This window comes from Castor canadensis, chromosome 5 (assembly GCF_047511655.1).
Source record: "Castor canadensis chromosome 5, mCasCan1.hap1v2, whole genome shotgun sequence".
In the NCBI taxonomy this organism is placed as follows: Eukaryota; Metazoa; Chordata; class Mammalia; order Rodentia; family Castoridae; genus Castor; species Castor canadensis.
The window spans coordinates 84790559-84813261 of NC_133390.1; the positions used below are offsets into that span (position 1 = coordinate 84790559).

A 22703-nucleotide genomic window follows, 5' to 3' on the forward strand; every position below is an offset into this window, starting at 1 on the left:
CATCAAGTGACCAGATGCGCCTCATTTCACATCTTTGTCAGGACCCCAGCTTCCTCCTGTCCATGTTCACAGAATGAATACTGGGATGAGGACAGCTTGTCTGGCAGTGAACCCAGAACTCGTCCTGCGAAGCCAGCGCCTGGGGCCAGGGAGTTGCAAAGCAAGAGGCCAGTCTGCCAGCTTTGGCAGTCCTCTCAGATTCCCTTTGTGGTGACAGGCTTCTGTAGAGTGCTAGATGATTGGATGAAGCGGGCCTGGGGTTAAGATGAGTGAATGAAGGAGGGAAGGGGGAGCGGGGGAAGGGGGGTGGGGGGGAGGCGGCGCCTGGCTCCCATTGGCTGAGCGCACGCCCCCTCGTTGGGGGCTGGCCTAACGCTAAGAGAAAGTGGCTGCTCTGGGTGGCGGGTGGCCGAGAAGGAAGCACAGGCACCCCAGGCAGCAGAGGAAAATGGCTGAGTACTTGAGGCTGCCTCACTCCCTGGCGTTGATCCGCATCCGAAACCCGCCGGTCAACGCGATCAGGTACCCGGCTCGGCAGCGGGGCAGGCGGGGCTTGAGGGCTGCGGGTCAGGAGGCTCTGACGACGCCCACAGGTGCAGCAAGTGGTCTGTGGCAGGGCTCTCCCCTGGGTCAGCTCTGTTAGTCTTGTTTGGTCAGGAAACAGGCCGAACGCTGGCCGATGGTGGGCTGCGCTCCTGCTGGGTCTGTCTGTGCCAGCTCCGCTGAAACCTTTGCTTCCTGACTTGCAACTTTGGCTTCTCAGGCAACTTTCAATTCCAAAGGTCTTGACTTAGTGCAAGACTGGACCTTGATACAGCCTCACTGCGATATTAGGAGTACAGAGTTCAGTGTTAGCAACAGTTACCCATCTGTAAAAACTAAGTAACGGGCTGGGTGCGGGCTTTGCTCAGTGGTAGAGCGTTAGCCTGGCGTAAGTGAGCTCCTGAGTTCACCCGCAGCACCACAAAATAAAAATAAATTTATCTTGAAAGTAAATAAGTTCCCTATGGCAACACAAAAATAAATTGCCCCGTTGCAATACAACGAGTAAAAGAGCATTGTCCCTGCCCCCCAAATGCTCAATTAATATCCTGTGACTCCTGCTGTGTTCTGAACCTCAGGGACTGAATGCTTCTGAGGAGGATCCATGTCAGAGTAGGCCTATTAAGCAGCATTTTCTGAAAAACTGTTCAGTTTATCTTCTTTTATTTCATCATGGGGTACCTTTCTTGTACAGTGCCCTTAGAGCATTATCCCCTGTCCCCTGCTCCCTGGTACTGAGGTTTGAACTCAAGGCTTAGTGCTCACTAGGCAGGCATTCTTCTGTTTGAACCGCACCTGCAGTCCTGTTTATTAATATCCATGCCTGTAATCCTAGCTGAGGAGGGAGGATTTTGGTTGGAACCCAGCCCTGGCAAATAGTTTGCAAAATCTTATCTTGGAATACCCAACACAAAAGGACTGGTGGAATGGCTCAAGTGGTAGGGTACCTGCCTAGCAAGCATGAGGCCCTGAGTTCAAACCTCAGTACCAGCACACCCCCCCAAAAAAAATTGATATCAAGTGGGGTGCTGCTTACTCATACCTGCAATCCTAGTTACTTGGGAGGCTGAGATCAGGATAGTTGTGGTTCAAGGTCAGCCTGAGCAAGTAGTTTGTGAGAGCCAAATTAACTAGAGCAAAATGGACTGGAGGTGTGGCTCAAGCAGTACAGCGCAAGCTTTGTAAGCCTGAAGCCCTATGCTCAACCCCAGTCCCACAAAAAAAAAAGTAATATCTATGCAATCTTTTTGAAATTTAATGAAGTTCATTTGTTTTTTCATATCTCTGAATAAAGTATCATTCTATATTAGCATTAGAAAGAGCCACCTTATAGTTTATAATTTATATAAGCTTACACAAATGCATAAAGCACAGACAGAAGATATTTAGCCAAAATTTTTATCATGTGTTATTGGAGCAATATGAATGAAAAGAGGAGACTTGCTAACCCTAACTTTTTTTTTCTTTTATTATTCATATGTGCATACAAGGCTTGGGTCATTTCTCCCCCCTGCCCCCACCCCCTCCCTTACCACCCACTCCGCCCCCTCCCTCTCCCCCCCACCCCCTCAATACCCAGCAGATACTATTTTGCCCTTTTTTCTAATTTTGTTGTAGAGAGAGTATAAGCAATAATAAGAAGAAACAAGGGTTATTGCTGGTTGAGATAAGGATAGCTATACAGGGCATTGACTCACATTGATTTCCTGTGCGTGGGTGTTACCTTCTAGGTTAATTCTTTTTGATCTAACCTTTTCTCTAGTTCCTGTTGCCCTTTTCCTATTGGCCTCAGTTGCTTTTAAGGTATCTGCTTTAGTTTCTCTGCATTAAGGGCAACAAATGCTATCTAGTTTTTTAGGTGTCTTACCTATCCTCACCCCTCCCTTGTGTGCTCTCACTTTTATCATGTGCTCAAAGTCCAATCCCATTGTTGTGTTTGCTCTTGATCTAATGTCCACATATGAGGGAGAACATACGATTTTTGGTCTTTTGGGCCAGGCTAACCTCACTCAGAATGATGTTCTCCAATTCCATCCATTTACCAGCGAATGATAACATTTCGTTCTTCTTCATGGCTGCATAAAATTCCATTGTGTATAGATACCACATTTTCTTAATCCATTCGTTGGTGGTGGGGCATCTTGGCTGTTTCCATAACTTGGCTATTGTGAATAGTGCTGCAATAAACGTGGGTGTGCAGGTGCCTCTGGAGTAACCTGTGTCACAGTCTTTTGGGTATATCCCCAAGAGTGGTATTGCTGGATCAAATGGTAGATTGATGTCTAGCTTTTTAAGTAGCCTCCAAATTTTTTTCCAGAGTGGTTGTACTAGTCTACATTCCCACCAACAGTGTAAGAGGGTTCCTTTTTCCCCACATCCTCGCCAACACCTGTTGGTGGTGGTGTTGCTGATGATGGCTATTCTAACAGGGGTGAGGTGGAATCTTAGCGTGGTTTTAATTTGCATTTCCTTTATTGCTACAGATGGTGAGCATTTTTTCATGTGTTTTTTGGCCATTTGAATTTCTTCTTTTGAGAAAGTTCTGTTTAGTTCACTTGCCCATTTCTTTATTGGTTCATTAGTTTTGGGAGAATTTAGTTTTTTAAGTTCCCTATATATTCTGTTTATCAGTCCTTTGTCTGATGTGTAGCTGGCAAATATTTTCTCCCACTCTGTGGGTGTTCTCTTCAGTTTAGAGACCATTTCTTTTGATGAACAGAAGCTTTTTAGCTTTATGAGATCCCATTTATCTATGCTATCTCTTAGTTGCTGTGCTGCTGGGGTTTCATTGAGAAAGTTCTTACCTATACCTACTAACTCCAGAGTATTTCCTACTCTTTCCTGTATCAACTTTAGAGTTTGTAACCCTAACTTTTAAAGTTCCATATCTTCAGATTTGATTTCATCCTTAATATTAATATTAAACCTATTATTATTTTTTGGACATACTGAGGTTTGAACTCAGGGCCTTGTGCTTGGCAGGCAGGTACTGTACTACTTGAGCCACAACCTCAGCCAATATTAAACTTATTTTAATGAATGATAGTATTTACTAGTATAAAAAATTGCAGGGTTAAAAATCATACAGGATATGTTCATTTGCATTCCCAGAAAAAAGTTAAGTATCTATTATATTGGTTTTGATAAGAAAAAGTAAGTAATGGGATTTCATATTGTTTTAGACTGTATATATATATATTTATTAGAATTAGCAGATAATAGTATTCTTCAGTGGCCTCTACTCATAATGGGCAGGTATCCATCAAGTCCTTAGGAAAAATATTTCATATTCTAATACCCATACATAGAAATATTTTCCAAAAACTATTTTAGATGCTTTTGGCACTTAACCTTTCTCTTTACCCCCGAAATGCTTAAACTTCTTAAAATTATAAGGATGAAATGAGGTGGTGATTACAAACTGGTATTTAACATGTTAACTGTCCTTATTCCTATTAGTCAGAAGGCCTGTTCCCAGACTCTACCTGCAGGCCCTGCTGCTCAGGATCAGTTCAGATTCAAGAAGACTTTCTCCACTTTCTCCATATGTCCCTGCCTTTTCCCATCAATCTTCTGAACATTTGTTGTGGTTAGGGTGAACATCTGTTCCTTTACCAATTAACAGGTTCCTGTTTATTCCCCCTTTATACATTTCTTTCCTTCCTTTCTCCCTTTCTCCTTTCTATTTCTAGTTTATGCGGGAAGTCATCCCATCCCAGTGCACTTAGAGATTCTTATTTGAATAATTTTTTCTGCAGTAAAGGGGTTTGAACTCAGGGCCCACACCTTGAGCGTCTCCAACTGCTCTTTTTTTTGATGGGTGTTTTCAAGACAGGGTCTGCTGAACTATTTGCCCAGGCTGGCTTTGAACCATGATCCCTCCTGATCTCTGGCTCCTGAGTAGCTAGGATTAGAGGCATAAGCCACCAGCGCCCAGATTTTGCCCAAATGTTTAAATCCTTTATTGAGAGTTTAGTGAGCCATATTTTCTTTCATTCAGATGAAAATAAACCCTGTATACCTATAGGACATGACTGATTACCAGCCTGCCTCCTAAACAATGTGGCACTCTTTTTTTTTTCTTAAAAAAAATCTGTAATTCCCATTGTAAGAAACTGTGTTTACGGAACAACTCAAAGAAACTGTGGTCAAAGAAACCAAAGAGTTGTGGTCAGTGATCATAAAATTTTATCCTCTCCCAATACTCCATTCTCCTCACCTGACAGTGTTAAGGGAAAAAGTTCTTTCTTGGTCCCTGTGGTCTTTACCTTGCAGTGGTCCCTCTCTGTTGACTAAATCTAGAAAAGGTTATCAGTTATTGCCATTGTCCTTTTCCTTTTTACCTTGTTTGAGTTTTTCAAAATTAAGAACATAAATAAAAGAGAAGGATTTGGGGGAATGAGTAGGGCCAGTCTCTTGTCCTAATGGCACTGATTGAGCTAATTTTGGCTCTCTGTACAGCCATCCTTTACTCAGAAAGAAATACAGCCAGCCCTCTGTTTTCCTGGGTTCTACCACTGCCATTCAGCCAACCATAGATAGAATATGTAGGTATATATAGGATGGTTGGGATTCTAATGACAATGTAAAGTCTTTTTTTTTAACCCCTGTTGTTCACTAAATACTGCAGTATAATTGTATTGACATAGCACTTAGGGTTATTGGATATTATGTGTACTCTATATGATGGTGTAGAAACATTACATGCAAATATTATGCTACTTTATGTAAAGGACTTGAGCTTCCAGAGATTTGGTATGGGGGAAGGGGGGACTCATGGAACCAGTATCCCATAGATACTGAAAACAATTGCATATGCCTTTGGACTTCTCAGTATTATGTAATGATCTAGAATGTGTTTTCATGAACAGATTTGGTTTGTAATTAACTAGTTGAAATACAGAGGTTTTGTTTGATTTCCTCTAGGTTAAAGGGTGAAAAGTAACTAGGAAAAAGTTAATTATCATACAGAAGGTCAAATGTTTCCTTCATTCTGTGAAGTGATGGCTCATCATTGACTAATCTTAGCAGTATGGCCTTCATAGAAATTTGTTGTCGTTTAAGATTTCTTTTACCCTATATGAGAAGGATATAGATTTTAATATATCCCATCTCATTCATCAAGTTTAACAGATTACCCACCTTTTAATTTTTTTATGTTTTGCTTTATACTTTTCTTCTTTACTTCATTTTTACCTTTTTAATTTTATTTGGGAAATCACTTCATCCCAACTTGTTAAGAGATGTTTGCAACCATTCTCTTTTGCCCAAACGTTTTTAAATCCTTCATTACTAGTTTAACCAGCTATGTTTTCTTCCATTCAGATGAACATCAGCGTCCTTATAAGTGTAGGATATGACTGATCACTAGGCCTGTCTCTCAGAACAATGGCTTTCCCACTTAAAACAAAAAACAAAACTGGAAATCAAGTACTAAGAAACCTTACATTGTACATTATTCAAGACACACGTGTGCAAATATAGAGCTAGAAAGGAAGTTTTATGTCATTTGCAGAAAAAATGATGGAACCATAAATCATCATGCTGAGCAAAATAAGTCAGACTCAGACAAATACTTCTTGTTTTCTCTTATATATGGTATTTCTATCTAAAAGAAAGGACATGAATATAAAAGGAGGGGGGACCGTGAGAGCTGGGGGAGGAAAGAGGATGATGGAGAGCATGATCGAAGTACACCGTATGTGTATGAAAAGGTCACAACAAAACCTGTGGAAAACAGTGACCAAGAAAGTTAAAAAAAAAAGGTACGAGGGGGTTGGTGGGAAGGGGGATTAGAAAAAGAAACACAGGAGGTGGGAATATGATCAAAGTACATTATATACATATAAGGAAGTATCACAGTGAAACACCTCACTTTGTACAATTAATATATGCAAATATTAATAATTTCTAAAAATCCTATCTTTATATGTCATAAAGTTGGTTCTGTTTTCTCTATTTCTTTGAAAAATAAGCTTTAGCATAATAGCAATACTACTAATAATAGTATCCAAAAGGAAAAGCCTGCTATGGTGAAGGAGCTGAAGCCTTGAGGTCAGCACTCATGGGAGTGGTCTCCCCTGACTCCGTTCTGTAACATGGCACTGGGAAGGGAGGAAGTATTTTTCTTGTCCCCTGTGGCCTTAACCTTGCCCGCAAGCATGTGGTACTCCCTCCATCAGCATCAGCTGAGTCTAGTAAAACTGTATTTATTATGTTCGGTTTCATTTTCTTTTTTTCCTGCTTTTGAGATTTTTAAAATTAAGAACGTAAGTGAAAGAGCTGAGGTTGGTTGGAATAAGCAAAACCAGTCTCTTCTCCCAAGTGACACTGGTTAAGATAATTTGGGGCCGTTTTGTAGAAAAGATGTGCCATTTGAACTTCTCAGTGTTATGTAATGTTCACAATTTTTTCTCATCATCAGATTTGATTTCTAATTAACCAGTTGAAAGCAGGAGGGTTTGTGTGATTTTTTTTGTAGGTTAAGAGGTGAAATGTAAGTAGGTGAAAAGTAACTGTCGTACACTAATGTAGCTATCCCCTTTCTTCCCCAAGGTTTTGACTCACAGTTGCTAGTCTTAACAACATGGGCATTATAGAAGTTTGCCATTATTTAAGATGCTTTCCCCTATACACTAAGGAACAGAAATTCACTTGGTCTTCAAGTGTAACAAATTCCCCAAATCTTTAAAATACTTTATTTCCTTTCTTTTCCCTTTCCTATTCCTATCTTTAGGTGGGAAGTTATTTCTTCCTAGCTCAATGAGATATACATATTTGAGTAGTTTTTAGTTTTTCCAAACTAATAGATTAAGTGCTTCATTGCTAGTTTTACCTTTGCCTCCATTGAAGGTGAATGGCAACCTTGTTTGTAAGTGGAAGAATGGCTGATTACTAGACCTGTCTCCCAAAACAATGGCTTTCACACTACTTTTAAACTGTAATCCATGTAGTGTGAAACTACATCACAACTGAAGATACATATACATACAAACATATTACTGAAAACTAAGTTTAGTGAAACCAAACCTATCTGAAGGTTAGTTTGGCATGCTTTATTTTCTCTATTTCTCCACTTGAGAAAATGCTAGTCAAAAGCTCCAGAGTTGATCTGATGAACTTTGGTTGAAAAGAAAAAAATCTATTGAAACAAAAGGCCTGATATGGCCAAAGAGGCTGAAGCCTGTGGTCCACTCATGAAAGGTCATCCTCTCCCAGACTCCATTCTTCATACCTTGCAGTGTTAAGGAGAGGAAATACTTTCTTGGCCCCTGTGACCTTTGCCTTATTGTAAGGCCATGGTCCCTCTCCATTAGCTGAATCTGGCAAAGCTGTATCTACTACCACCATTATCCATTTCTTGTTTTTCCTCCTTATGAGTTTTTCAAAAATTTCCAACAGCATAAATAAAAGAAGAGGAGTTGGTTGGAATGGGAAAAGCCAGTCTCTTTTCCTGAGTGGCTCTGATTGTGCCTGTTGAGCCTGTCCTTACACAGAAGGAACTTCAACTGCCTGCGCATGTCACAGGTTCCACACCCGCCATTCATTCAACCATAGATGTTAAGTGTTAGCTAAGCCCAGGAAGCTTGAATCCCTAATGAAAGTACATAGTCTTCTTTTTCCTTCTTGTCATTATTTCCTGAACAATGCAGTATAATAACTATTAAAATAGTTTTTCCATTTTAGGGGGTGTCCTGTAGATGATGATATGCATAGGTTATATGCAAATATCATGCTATTTTATATAACAGACTTGAACACAGAGGATTTTGGCAACCTGGGGTCAGGGGGAGGAGGGAGGAACAGCTTCCTCACAGATATTCAGGGATAACTGCATGTGCCTTTTGGAGTTGTCAATATTATGTAATGGCTCAGAATGTGTTTTCATGATGAAATTTATTTCTTATGAACCATTTGAGAGTCAGAGGTTTTGTTTGATTTCCTCTAGATTAAAAGGTGAAAAGTAATGCGATAAAAGGTAACTATCATGCATAAGGGCAGGTATCTCCTTTCTTCTCTCAGGTTTTGACTCAGCATTGTTCATCTTGACAGTACGGCTTTTATAAAAGTTTGTTTTAAGATTTTTCCCCTCTTGTCTTTCTTCCTTCCATCCATCCTTTCTTCTTTCCTTCCTTCTTTTCACCTTCCTTCCTTCCTGGTGGGGCTGGGTTTGAACTCAGGGCTTTATGCTTGCACTCTAATGCAAGCAGGCACTCTAATGCTTGATCCACACCTCCAGGCCATTTTTCTCTGCTTATTTTTGGAGATGGAGTCTCATGAAATATTTGCCTGGTCTTGAACTGTGATCCTCCCAATCTCAAACTCTCAAGTAGCTAGAATTACGTGCATGGTCCTCCAGCACCTGGCTTTCCTTCTTATTTCTAATTTTATGTGGGAAATTATCTCTTCTGAACTCACTGAGAGATTGTTATTTGAATAATTTATTTTTCCCAAATATTTTAAGTCCTTCATTGTTAGTTTAGCCAACCATGTTTCCTCCCATTCACATGACTATTGACCCTCTTTATAAGTGTAGAAAATGGCTGATTACTAGGCCTGTCTCCCTGAGCAATGACTTTCACATTTTTTTTACTGTAGTCCACATAGTAAGAAACCTAATGTTTTATATAATAACCTAAGACACATACATATGCATAACAAAAAACAAAATTTCCTGAAACCAAACTTATCCTTCCATGCTAAATAGTTTGACATATTCTATTTTCTCTTATCTTTTATATCTTGTTTGGAAATATGCCAGACCAAAGCCACAAACTTGATGATGAACTCTCATTTAAAACACTAAAACCATCACCAAATAATGTCCAAGAGAAAAGGTCTGCTATGGTCAAAGAACCTGAAGTCTTCTGTTCCGCAGTCATCAAATGTTGTCTTCACCCTAGACTCCATTCTCCACACCTCATAGTAATAAGGGAGGAGGTGCTTTCTCAACCCCAGTAGAGTTTGCCTTGCTGTGAAGCCGAGATTCTGCTCCATCAGTTGAACCTGGTAAAGCTGTGTTGGGTACAGCCGCTTTCCTTTTTCTCTTTCTTGTTTATGAGTACTTCAGAACTAAGAACATAAGTAAAACAGGAAGGGATGGTTGGAATTGGAAAAGCCTATGTATTCTCCTTAGTGGCACCAATTGAGCTATTTTTATAGCTTTTCTTTACCCAGAAGGAAATATAGCTGGCTAAATATGGATAGGAAATGTAGTTATAAATAGTAGGGTGCTTTGCTTGAATCTCTAATGACCATGCAGAGTCTTTTTATTTCTTGTCATTATTCCCCAAATAATAGGCTATACCATCTATTTATGTTTATAGGGGTTTTAAGAAATTTAGAGATGAAGATGTGTAGGTATTATGGAAATAATGTATTACTTTAGATTAAGCAATTTGGGCTTCAAGGATTTGGTATTCTGGGGTGGGATATCAGTTTTGGGATCAGTTTTCCACAGGTATGAAGAGATGACTGTGCGTGACTTTTGGACTTCTCAGTACTGTGTGATGACCCATAATCTGTTTTCATGATCAGATTCAGTTTCTAATTAACCAGCTGACAGAGGTTTTGTTTATTTCCTCTAGGTTAAGGGGTGAAAAGTAACTAGAGGAAAGGTAATTTTTGTACACAAGGGCAGATGTCTCCTTTATTCCTTGAAGTTTTGACTCATTATTGGGTGGCCTTCATGATATGGCCTTTATAGAAGTTTGTTGTTGTTTTGTTGAGGTGTTTAATTTTTTTTTTACCCTTTATGCTAAGGAACTAGTCTTTTTGGAGAACATTCAGTATTGGAGTCTATGTCTATCATTTTTTCCTTTGCACATTTCCTCACTGACATTCTATGGTTCTCCTTTGGCAATCTTTGTCTTATTAATCTCCTTCTTCTTTGCAATATCTCTTCTCTTGGTCTTTGTGTCTTGGGCTCCCTTGGCACTGGATCATTTTGTTGAGCCCCTTCTAGTTCTTAAATGAAGATACATCCAGAGAATCTGCCCTCAGCTCATATTTCTATTCCTTTGGTAGACTCATCCAGTCTTGACTTTACCTCTTGGCTTCGACCTCTTGGTCCAAGAATAGGATAGAATGCTATCCTATTGCATTCCTTCCAGGAGTGAGCAAAGGAAAAGGAAATCAGACCCAGTCTTTTAAGGACTCTTCTTCCAAAGTTGCATATGCAAATATGCTTCCATCCTGTTGGTGAGAGCTGTGTGCCTTGGGAAGACCTTACTGTAAAGCAGGCTGGAAAATGCAGTCTTTATTTTGATTTGCCATGTACACAGCTATAAACTAGACGTCTAAATTCTTTGGAGATGGTGGAGAGGAATGGATACTTGCGATAACCAGCAGCGCCTGACATTGACTTTGACTGTTTCTCCTTTATTTTTCCTCTGTTTTGCCAATATGACAAATTGAATGTAACTTCCTCCCCTTGAATTTCTACATCACTCTTTTGATACCTTTATTACAGTATTCACAGAGGATCTAACGTGATAGTTGTGTACACTTCAGTAACTACTCCTTGAACTATACGTAGAAGATGTATAATAATATTTTTAAATTGGTTAGAGTGTAAGACAATAATACTGTTTTAAAACTGGATTTATTTAAGCAGGTCAGAGTTTAATTGCTAGTAGACACATATTATTTGTTGAACAAATTAGTTAAAGATTAATGGTAAGTATCTATAGTTTTTGTTCATTTTGGGTATTTAACTTTTCATTATTAGGAAAGAAAAAATTCTGAGATAGTAGAAAATTAAATTTGACTAATTTGCTTCATGTAATTTTTTTCCCTTTAGTCCAGCTGTCCTCTATGGAATAAAAGAAGGACTACAGAAAGCTGTATCAGACCATACAGTAAAAGCCATTGTGATTTCTGGAGCAGATGGCAAATTCTGTGCAGGTAAGTAGTGTCTAACCCTCTCTCACTGTCTCTGAAATACAAGCACAGACTGCACTCAATACTGCTGTCCCTGTGGGTGAGACCTTAGTGCAGGTAAGGGATATGGGACACTAGAGTGGGAATGAGCAACACTGTAGTGAAGGGACAGGTCTCTCCCAAGACACAACCAAAAATCTCTTTGGACTCTGGAGGACGATTGGTGCTAGGCTTGATGACTTTGATACTGTTCACACATCCCCACTCTCCATGTCTCTTACACCCTGTATGATGCTCAGTTGACCTCTTAACCACAGTTTCTCTGCTTGTAAAGTAGTGATAGTAATACTCATCTTAAGAGATTTTTGTGAGATTAAAGGAGATACCTTACCTGAGTACCCTTATTCAGTGTCTGCACATGGAATGTGTTCAGTAAGGATTAATGTTTAATTCATACACAGTCTGTAAATGGAGTTAGTTTTCCTTCTGAGGGGCACCAACCTCATTGGTCATAGCCCTACCATACTGGATCCTTTTGTGAAGATGCATAAATATGGCAGAATTAACTAAAGTAGTGAATACAGAGACAAATGTAGCCTATCCTCAGTAACACCAGGAGAAATAACCCCCCTCCCCCACCAAATCCAAACAGTTCTCTAACCATTAAAGACATGGATTTAGTAATCAAAAACCTCACAAAGTTAATTCCAAACCTAAATGCCTTCATTGGCAAGCACTACTGTAAAGTCAAGGAAAATATTATTCTTAATTTTAAAAAAACATTTTCAGGGTTGAAAGAGAGGGAACCTGTGGGGGATGCTTGTATGAAGACAAAGCTGGAAGATTGTGAGTTCCAATCCACCCTGAGCTACATAGTGAGACCCCATCTGAACAAAATCAAACCAAAAGCAAGCAACAAAAACAGAAAGAGAAAGAGAATTCTTGCTATATTAGTTTCCCAGGGCATCAATAACAAATTTCTACAAACTGAGTGTTTTCAAACAACAGAAGTTTATTGTCTCGCAGTTCTGGAGGCAGAAGTTTGTAATCAAGATATCAGCAGGACCCCTCTTCCTCCAAAGGCTTTGGGGAAGAATTCTTCCTTGCCTCTCTGGCTTCTTGTGCCACTGACAATCCTTGGCTTATAGATACTTCACTCTAGTCTCTGCTTCTGTCTTTATATGGCCTTTTCTCCATAGGTCCATATCCAAATTTCCTGCTCTATATAGGCACACTGTAATCCACTATGACCTCTTCCTAACTCAGTACATCTGCAAAGACTGTTTTCAAAGAAGATCACATTCATAGGCCCTGGGTGAACACTCCAACCCAGTACACCTCTCAGCTCATTTTGAGAGGCTAGCATAAGCTTGATACCAATACCTAACAAGGTCAGTAAATAAAAACAAAATTAAAGGCCAAGTTCACTCATAAACATGTAAAAATCCTACTGTATTCTACAGCTGAACCTGATTTTATATAAAACATATGTCACTTTTGTCCTAGAAATATCCAATTGCTTCAATATTTGATGTTATTCATCTTACTAAAAGATTATACAAAACAATCATGATTTTTTCAAAAAATGCAGGAATAAAACGTTCTGTAATATTTGACTTGCATTTAAGGTAGAAGTTCTTAGTAAACTAGTTTTAGGACAGAAATGTTTTAGTCAACCTAAACATACTGATTTTTTTTAAAAGTCTATAACTTTTAACATCAAACAAATGGTAAACTGAAAGATTTCCTTATGAGAAAGAAAGAAGGGAGGAATGACTGCCCTTGCCATTTCTATTTCACATTGTATTTGAGGCCCTAAACATCCCAGGAAGCTAGAAAAGGAAGTTAACTGTATAAGGATTATAAAAGAAGAGATATGATCATGTTTGTTGAGAAAGCAAAATAATCAAAAATTTGTTAGCATTCATAAGAGATTCTAGCAACTTTAGTTGATATAGAATCAATATCCAAAATTTGATTATATTTCTATATGTTGAAATCATTAAAAATTGAAATCATATCAGGTGTCTTGGTATATTCCTGAAACCCCAGCATTCAGGAAGTGGAGGAGGAGGATCAAGAATTCAAGGCCAGTGGCTGGAGGCATGGCTCAAGCGGTATCTACCTAGCAAGTTCAAAACTCAGTCCCACCCCCCCCCAAAAAAAAGGAAGAAAGAAAGAAAAGAAAAGAAAGAAGAAGTCAAGGCCAATCTGGACTGAATACCATTGCCCTGTCTCAAAAAAAAAACCAAAACAGAACAAAACCTAAAATAACTGTATTCTTGTCTGTGCCTTGGTTTCTATCAAATTGGAACTAACATTACTAACATTGTGTGATATGTAGAAGGCTACAGTAAAGCATTTAAGAGTTGGACTTTATATTGGAGCTGGGCATGGTGTCACACATCTTTATCCAGTCATCTGAACACTTGAGAGACAGATGCAAGATTTTGAGTTTGAGTAGAGTCAGGCTACAAAGCAAGACCTTGTCTCAAAAAACAAATAAATAAATAACTCTGTTGGAATCCTTATTCTGAGAGTTACTAGTCATATATCTTAACTAAGTGGTTAACATCTCAAAGCATTCCTCACATATAAACTAGGGGAGGATATAGTATTTAACTTAGTTGTCATGAGCAATAAACGATACTGCTTAGCACAGTGCCTAATGTATTTATCCAATAGATGTTTATTACTATTATTCATTAAAAATCTCAGTCTTACAAAAACCACTTGATCATCTCAATAGATGCAGAAAAAGCCTTTGATAAGATCCAACACCATTTCATGATAAAAGCTCTAAGAAAACTAGGAATAGAAGGAAAGTTCCTCAACATTATAAAAGCTATATATGACAAACCTACAGCCAGCATTTTACTTAATGGAGAAAAACTGAAACCATTCCCTCTAAAATCAGGAACCAGACAAGGATGCCCACTATCTCCACTCCTATTCAACATAGTACTGGAATTCCTAGCCAGAGCAATTAGGAAAGAAGAAGGAATAAAAGGAATACAAATAGGTAAAGAAACTGTCAAAATATCCCTATTTGCAGATGACGTGATCCTATACCTTAAAGACCCAAAAAACTCTACTCAGAAGCTTCTAGACATCATCAATAGCTATAGCAAGGTAGCAGGATATAAAATCAACATAGAAAAATCATTAGCATTTCTATACACTAACAATGAGCAAACTGAAAAAGAATGTATGAAAACAATACCATTTACAATAGCCTCAAAAAAACCCAAATACCTAGGTGAAAACCTAACAAAAGATGTGAAAGACCTCTACAAGGAAAACTATAAACTTCTGAAGAAAGAGATTGAGGAAGACTATAGAAAGTGGAGAGATCTCCCATGCTCATGGATTGGTAGAATCAACATAGTAAAAATGTCGATACTCCCCAAAGTAATCTACATGTTTAATGCAATTCCCATCAAAATTCCAATGACATTCATTAAAGAGAATGAAAAATCTACTGTGAAATTTATATGGAAACACAAGAGGCCCATGAATAGCCAAGGCAATACTCAGTCAAAAGAACAATGCTGGAGGTATCACGATACCTGACTTCAAACTATATTACAAAGCAATAACGATAAAAACAGCATGGTACTGGCACAAAAATAGACATGAAGACCAGTGGAACAGAATAGAGGACCCAGATATGAAGCCACACAACTATAACCAACTTGTCTTTGACAAAGGAGCTAAAAATATACGATGGAGAAATAGCAGCCTCTTCAACAAAAACTGCTGGGAAAACTGGTTAGCAGTCTGCAAAAAACTGAAGCTAGGTCCATGTATATCACCCTATACCAATATTAACTCAAAATGGATCAAGGATCTTAATATCAGACCCCAAACTCTAAAGTTGATACAAGAAAGAGTAGGAAATACTCTGGAGTTAGTAGGTATAGGTAAGAACTTTCTCAACGAAACCCCAGGAGCACAGCAACTAAGAGAGAGCATAGATAAATGGGACCTCATAAGGCTAAAAAGCTTCTGTTCATCAAAAGAAATGGTCTCCAAACTGAAAAGAACACCCACAGAGTGGGAGAAAATATCTGCCAGCTATACATCAGACAAAGGACTGATTACCAGAATATATAGGGAACTTAAAAAACTAAATTCTCCCAAAACTAATGAACCAATAAAGAAATGGGCAAGTGAACTAAACAGAACTTTTTCAAAAGAAGAAATTCAAATGGCCAGAAAACACATGAAAAAATGCTCACCATCTCTAGCAATAAAGGAAATGCAAATTAAAACCACGCTAAGATTCCACCTCATCCCTGTTAGAATAGCCATCATTAGCAACACCACGAACAACAGGTGTTGGCGAGGATTCGGGGAAAAAGGAACCCTCTTACACTGTTGGTGGGAATGTAAACTAGTACAACCACTCTGGAAAAAAATTTGGAGGCTACTTAAAAAGCTAAACATTGATCTACCATTTGATCCAGCAATACCACTCTTGGGGATATACCCAAAAGAGTGACACAGGTTACTCTAGAGGCATCTGCACACCCATGTTTTTGTGGCACTATTCACAATAGCCAAGTTATGGAAACAGCCAAGATGCCCCACCACTGATGAATGGATTAAGAAAATGTGGTATCTATACACAATGGAATTTTATGCAGCCATGAAGAAAAACAAAATGTTATCATTCGCTGGTAAATGGATGGAATTGGAGAACATCATTCTGAGTGAGGTTAGCCTGGCCCAAAAGACCAAAAATCGTATGTTCTCCCTCATATGTGGACACTAGATCAAGAGCAAATACAACAATGGGATTGGACTTTGAGCACATGATAAAAGCGAGAGCACACAAGGGAGGGGTGAGGATATGTAAGACACCTAAAAAACTAGCTAGCATTTGTTGCCCTTAACGCAGAGAAACTAAAGCAGATACCTTAAAAGCAACTGAGGTCAATAGGAAAAGGGGACCAGAGAGAAACTAGAGAAAAGGTTAGATCAAAAAGAATTAACCTAGAAGGTAACACACACGCACAGGAAATTAATGTGAGTCAACTCCCTGTATAGCTATCCTTATCTCAACCAGCAAAAACCCTTGTTCCTTCCTATTATGGCTTATACTCTCTCTACAACAAAATTAGAAAAAAGGGCAAAATAGTTTCTGCTGGGTATTGAGGGGGTGGGGGGGAGAGGGAGGGGTGGAGTGGGTGGTAAGGGAGGGGGTGGGGGCAGTGGGGAGAAATGACCCAAGCCTTGTATGCACATATGAATAAAAAAAAAAAAAAGATTCTCTAGTGGACAACAGAGTTAGAATTAAGCTAATTCATCTGAGAGCCTCTAAAAAAAAAGAAAACCTCGGTCTTGGAAACAACAAACCAAACACTGGACTAGAGAGTCAAATATGGTGGATTGGTGAAAAAAAAAGGGTAATTCTCAGATCGATACCACAGGTGGAGCAAGTGGTGAAAAGAAAAAGAGAAATAGGTTAATGGGCTGAATGTAAAATAATTACTTTTTTAAACTTGTACAAAATTTGTTTTTTAAACAATAGATACAGGAAAATGCTCACTATATAAATGTCACATGAAACAGAAAAATAACAGATTTTACAGAATGTTGTCAATGTTAAAAAAAATATAAAACTCTCATCTAATTCTCAAATCAGTCACTTAAGATAGGTATTGAAACAAAAGATAACTTACTCAAGGTCACAAAGCCATTTTCATATACACCTGGGGAAACCAAGAATTTACTAAAATCTTAAATTATCATCTCTGAGTGGTAATATTTAGGGTGATCCTTGTGGTTTTTTTTATAATTCTCTTCCTGTTTCAAATTTTTAATAGTGCCTGTCTGTGTTATTTTTATAATCAGGAAAAGCAAGAAATTTTATTAATTTTATTACTCATAGAAAATCTACCATAGTATAATTCTCAGCTGACTAATTCACATATAACTCACAAATACATATGCATTTTACATTACCATAACTCATGCTCTTAAGAGAGATATGGGTATTGACTGCCCTTTTTAAGCAAAATGAAGGTGTTTTTATAAAAGAAAAAAAAGAGAGAGAGATGGGGCTACATAACTGTTAAGACGGTTGATGAGCAAAAAATTAAAAAAAGGAGGATTGATGAACAGTGTTACCCCCAAAATGAAGGGCTTAACTCAATCTCAGAATGATGATCTTGGTCAGAGAACCTCTATTCCCCCTTCTCTGAGCTTTGAAATTTCCGTAAAGTTAGAGTTGCTGCCTAGCTTATGGAAACTGAGATCTTAGAAGGTTATAGGATTCCTGGTAAAAATTTGAAGTTTGTCTCACATTTTATTCTACATTTCCCAGGCTACTTGTTCTTTGCTTGTCTCTCCCGGTCCTAAGGGGTCTGAGCCCTCTTAAGAGTGATAGGCTCCTTTGTGTTAATAACAAAGTTCTTCTGAACTCTCTGTTCTTGTGTTTGTGTTTTTTAGGTGCTGATATCCATGGCTTCAGCACTCCTCAGTCGTCTGGCACTAGACTGGGAGATTTAGTAGATGAAATGCAGAGAAATAAGAAGCCCGTGGTGGCAGCTATTGAAGGCATGGCTTTCGGAGGGGGACTAGAGCTGGCCTTGGGCTCTCACTATAGGATTGCCCATGCACAGGTAACCTCTGAGGCTTCCTGCGGGGGTGGAGGGGCTTTTCTTTCTGACAAATTCTAAATGTGGTCAGAAGCAGCAGAGGTGGTCATTTCAAATGGTAGTTTGCTGGTCAGGAAGCCTGGGGTTTGTCCAACACTGGCACTCTGCTGTCATGTACTAGCTCAGTGATTATTCAGATGCTTAAATTCCTGCATTCTGGTTGCTCTCTGGGGACTACCATAAGCTCTCTGCCTCTGCTTCCCTTAGTCTTAGACCTGTGGTCTCCCTATGACCCACTATCTAAAGGGGAGCTGCATTCTGTTTTCTTCTGGTCGTTCTCTTACTTTATTTGTTCCTTACAATTGTTTTTTCCTTTGCCATCTGTTTTTGTTAAGCAACATCTGGGATTTTATTTAATTTATACTACTGTTTTATGTTAATACCACATTTATCCCATTAGGAAGTATTCTTTCCTGCCCACCTCTGCCTTTTAATTGGACAGTTTAGTATACATTTGCACATGTAATACTCATTGAAAAAGAAAACTGAGTTCTGCCATTTTGTTCTTTGTTCTGTGTTTTATGTGTTTATTCCTCAGTTCCTCCAGTACTGCTTTCATTTGTGTTAAGTAGATATATTTTCTAATTCTCTTGTAGTTTCTTTTACTATGTATTTTTTAGTTATTTGCTTGGTGGCCGTGGCCTTGGTGATTGTTTAATATCTTAAATTATAAAAATCTGGCTCAGATTAGTACTGAGTTAATTTCAATAGTATACGAATATGTCTCCCCTGTGTCTCTGTTAGCTGCCTCTTTATGTGGTTATGGACAGAAATTATATCTTTACATATTGTGTGGCCCTCAGCATTGATTTATACTTACTGCTTTTTGTATTACTCTTTAAATGAAATAAGAAAAAGAGGAATCACAAACAAAAACATAAGTTAGGACTGTTTTTTACATTCATCTACATGTTTATCCTTCACCCAAATACCTTATTTCTTCATGTGAATTCAAGTTAAGGTCCAATGTCCTTTCCTTTTAGCCTGAAGGATTTCTTGTAAGGCAGATCTGCTAGCAACAAATTCGGGTTTTGTTTATCTGGAAATGTGTTGGTTTTGCCTTCCTTTTCAAAGGATACATTTCCTGGACACAGAATTCCTGGTTGACATGCTTTTTGCTTTTGACACTTTGTGTCACTCCATGGCTCCAGCTTCCATGGTTTCTGAGGAGAACTTTTGTTAACCTTATTGTAAACATCTTTTGAAATAGCTTTATTTTTTGGCCATACTGGGGTTTGAACTCAGGGCATGGTGCTTGCTAAGCAGTCCCTCTATTACTTGAGCAATGCCCTAGCCCTTTTTGCTTTTACTTGTTTTTTCAGGTAGAGGCTTTGGTTTTTCCCAGGCCAGCCTCTAATTATGGATGTGTACCACCACACCCAGCTTGTTGGTTGAGATGGGAGTCTCACTGACTTTTTGCCTGAGCTGGCCTCAAACCACGATCCTTCTATCTCCACCTCCCAAGTAGCTGGGATTACAGGTGTGAGCCACTTTGCCTGGCCTAAAATATAATTTTAAAAGGCTACCTGATTTTCCATTGTACAGATACATAGTTACAATCCCTAATCTAAACATTCAGAATCCAAAACTTTAAAAAGAATTTTGGTGGTACCGAGTGGGGTTTAAACTCAGGGCTTGCACTTGCTAAGCAGATGCTCTACCACTTGAGCCACATCCCCCCCCCCCCCCCGCCAAATCCAAAACTGTTTAACTGTAGACATGGTGACACAAGAGATAAATTCCAAACCTGACTCATCTGAAAAGTTGAAAGGCAGGCATACTCAAAATATTGTATAAATTACCTCCCGAGTCTGGGTGTAAGGTGTATATGGAACGTAAATGAATGCTGTCTTTAGACTTGGGTCCCATCCCCCAGATAATCTCATTATATGTATGTAAGTATTCTAAAATCTGAACAAAATCCAAAATTGCAACCACTTCTGATGTCATGAATTTCAGATAAAGGTTAGTCAACCTGTTCCCATTTAATTATTTCCTTCAAATTTTTAGATTTTTGTAAAAGTTCATGAAGACACACACACACACACACACTCCTACTTACATACATGCACATCTCCAAGCTGCATCTTTTCTGTGTCCTCACCATGACCTTGTACAGAGTGGGTAAAGATCTGAGTTATCAGCAGTAAGTCAGGGGTTTGGGTGATCAGTGTAGGACAGATGGCTATTGACTCCTGTAAAAATCTTCAAATGGGCAAGGTACGTGGAAGATGTTGGTTAACAATCTGGGTACATGGCAGTCTGCATTTAGTAGCCTCTTCCTTCTCCCCTTGTGACTATACGACAGACAGAGCTTCAGCCAGTTTTAGTGGGCAGGAAAGGCAATGTGGTAAAGATTCAAGCTCACTGTCTTATTAGGGACTGAGGTTGCTGCCTGGTGTGTGTGTGTGTGTGTGTGTGTGTGTGTGTGTGTGTGTGTGTGTGTGTGTGTGTGTTGCATGTGATTTATTGAGATATAAAACACCTACTATATAATTTGCCTATTTAAAGTGCATGGTTACCAACAACAGGTGTTGGCGAGGATGCAGGGAAAAAGGAACCCTCTTACACTGTTGGTGGGAATGTAGACTAGTACAACCACTCTGGAAAAAAATTTGGAGGCTACTTAAAAAGCTGGACATCGATCTACCATTTGATCCAGCAATACCACTCTTGGGGATATACCCAAAAGACTGTTACTCCAGAGGCACCTGCACATCCATGTTTATTGCGGCACTATTCACAATAGCCAAGTTACGGAAACAACCAAGATGCCCCAGCACTGACGAATGGATTAAGAAAATGTGGTATCTATACACAATGGAATTTTATGCAGCCATGAAGAATAACGAAATGTTATCATTCGCTGGTAAATGGATGGAATTGGAGAACATCATTCTGAGTGAGGTTAGCCTGGCCCAAAAGACCAAAAATCGTATGTTCTCCCTCATATGTGGACATTAGATCAAGGGCAAACACAACAAGGGGATTGGACTATGAGCACATGATAAAAGCGAGAGCACACAAGGAAGGGGTGAGGATAGGTAAGACACCTAAAAAACTAGCTAGCATTTGTTGCCCTTAACGCAGAGAAACTAAAGCAGATACCTTAAAGCAACTGAGGTCAATAGGAAAAGGGGAACAGGTACTAGAGAAAAGGTTAGATCAAAAAGAATTAACCTAGAAGGTAACACACATGCACAGGAAATCAATGTGAGTCAATGCCGTATATAGCTATCCTTATCTCAACCAGCAAAAACCCTTGTTCCTTCCTATTATTGCTTATACTCTCTCTACAACAAAATTAGAGATAAGGGCAAAATAGTTTCTGCTGGGTATTGGTGGCGGGGAGAGGGGGCAGAGTGGGTGGTAAGGGAGGGGGTGGGGGCAGGGGGGGGAAATGAACCAAGCCTTGTATGCACATATGAATAATAAAAGAAAAATGAAAAAAAAAAAGTCATAAAAGTGTGGCACACAGTTATGCACAGTACATAATACTTGAGATTGAAAATAAATGAGTGTTTGTAAAAAATAAATAAATAAATAAGTAAATAAAGTGCATGGTCAGTGGCACAGTAGTGTATTCACATAGATGCACAATTACTACCAGTCAATTTTCGAACATTTCATCACCTCAAATGAAATTTTGTGTCCTTTACCAGTAAACCTCTGTTCCCTTCTCCTCCAGTCCTACGCAACTACTAGTCTACTGTTCATATCAGTGGGTTTACCTATTTCCAATATTTCAGATAAATGGATTCATACAATATGTGGTCTTCTGTGACTAGCTCTTTCACTTAGCATAAGGTTTTCCAGGTTCATCCACATTGTGCCATGAATCAGTTCATTATTCCTGTGACTGAATAAGATTCCATTCCATGGATATACCATATTTTGTTTATCATTTATGTTTCTTCTTCTTTCTTGGGTTTTATAAACATATAAGATTTTTGTGGGCATATGTTCTCATTGCTCTTGGGTTTATACTGGGGAGTGGCCTTAGTGGATCATATAGTAACTCTGTGTTTAGTCTTTGAGAAACTACCAAATTGTTTTCCAAAGTGGCTGGACATCCTTTCCAGCACTTGTTACTGTCTGTCTTTTTAAAAATCATATCCTTGCCAGTGCGAGTGAAATTGTATCTATGCAGTTAGACTTACCTTCCATTGATGGCTAAAGATACTGAGCACCTTTTCTTATTGGCCATTTATATTCCTTCTTTGGGGATATGGCTATTCAGATCCTTTGTCCAATTTAATTGTCCATTTACTGCTAAGTTATAAAAGTTCTTTGGGTAATCTAGATTCAACTCCTATATCAAATCTGACAAGCAGTCCATACTCTGGGTTTCCTCTTCACTTTCTTGTGCTTCCTAGGTCTTCCAGTGACCCAGGAATCTGTTTGTAGAGACTATTTTTGTTTGTCTGACACAGGTCATAAGAGTCAGAGAGAAAATGTTCCAGACTCTAGGATGTTGAGCTGAACACCTACCAGAGCTCTGCTTATTCTGTTCATGAAAGAAGAGGGCACACATAATTTCCCTGTGGAAACTCTATCTGTGTTGGATGAAACAATGCACTGAGGGTGTGGGAAATCTTGGGGCATGCTTGTCTT

General features: G+C 38.9%; 1 protein-coding gene across 1 annotated transcript in view; it reads left to right on the top strand.

The window, feature by feature from the left end:
• The first annotated feature begins 361 nt into the window (after positions 1–361).
• Positions 362–22703, top strand: part of LOC109695163 (peroxisomal bifunctional enzyme) — a 36998-nt gene continuing 14656 nt past the window's right edge. The window contains exons 1-3 of the mRNA XM_020177549.2: positions 362–522; positions 11345–11448; positions 17881–18053. Of these exons, the coding sequence (XP_020033138.2) occupies positions 449–522; positions 11345–11448; positions 17881–18053 (351 nt within the window). The 5' untranslated portion in view covers positions 362–448. The remainder of the gene's footprint in view (positions 523–11344; positions 11449–17880; positions 18054–22703) is intronic.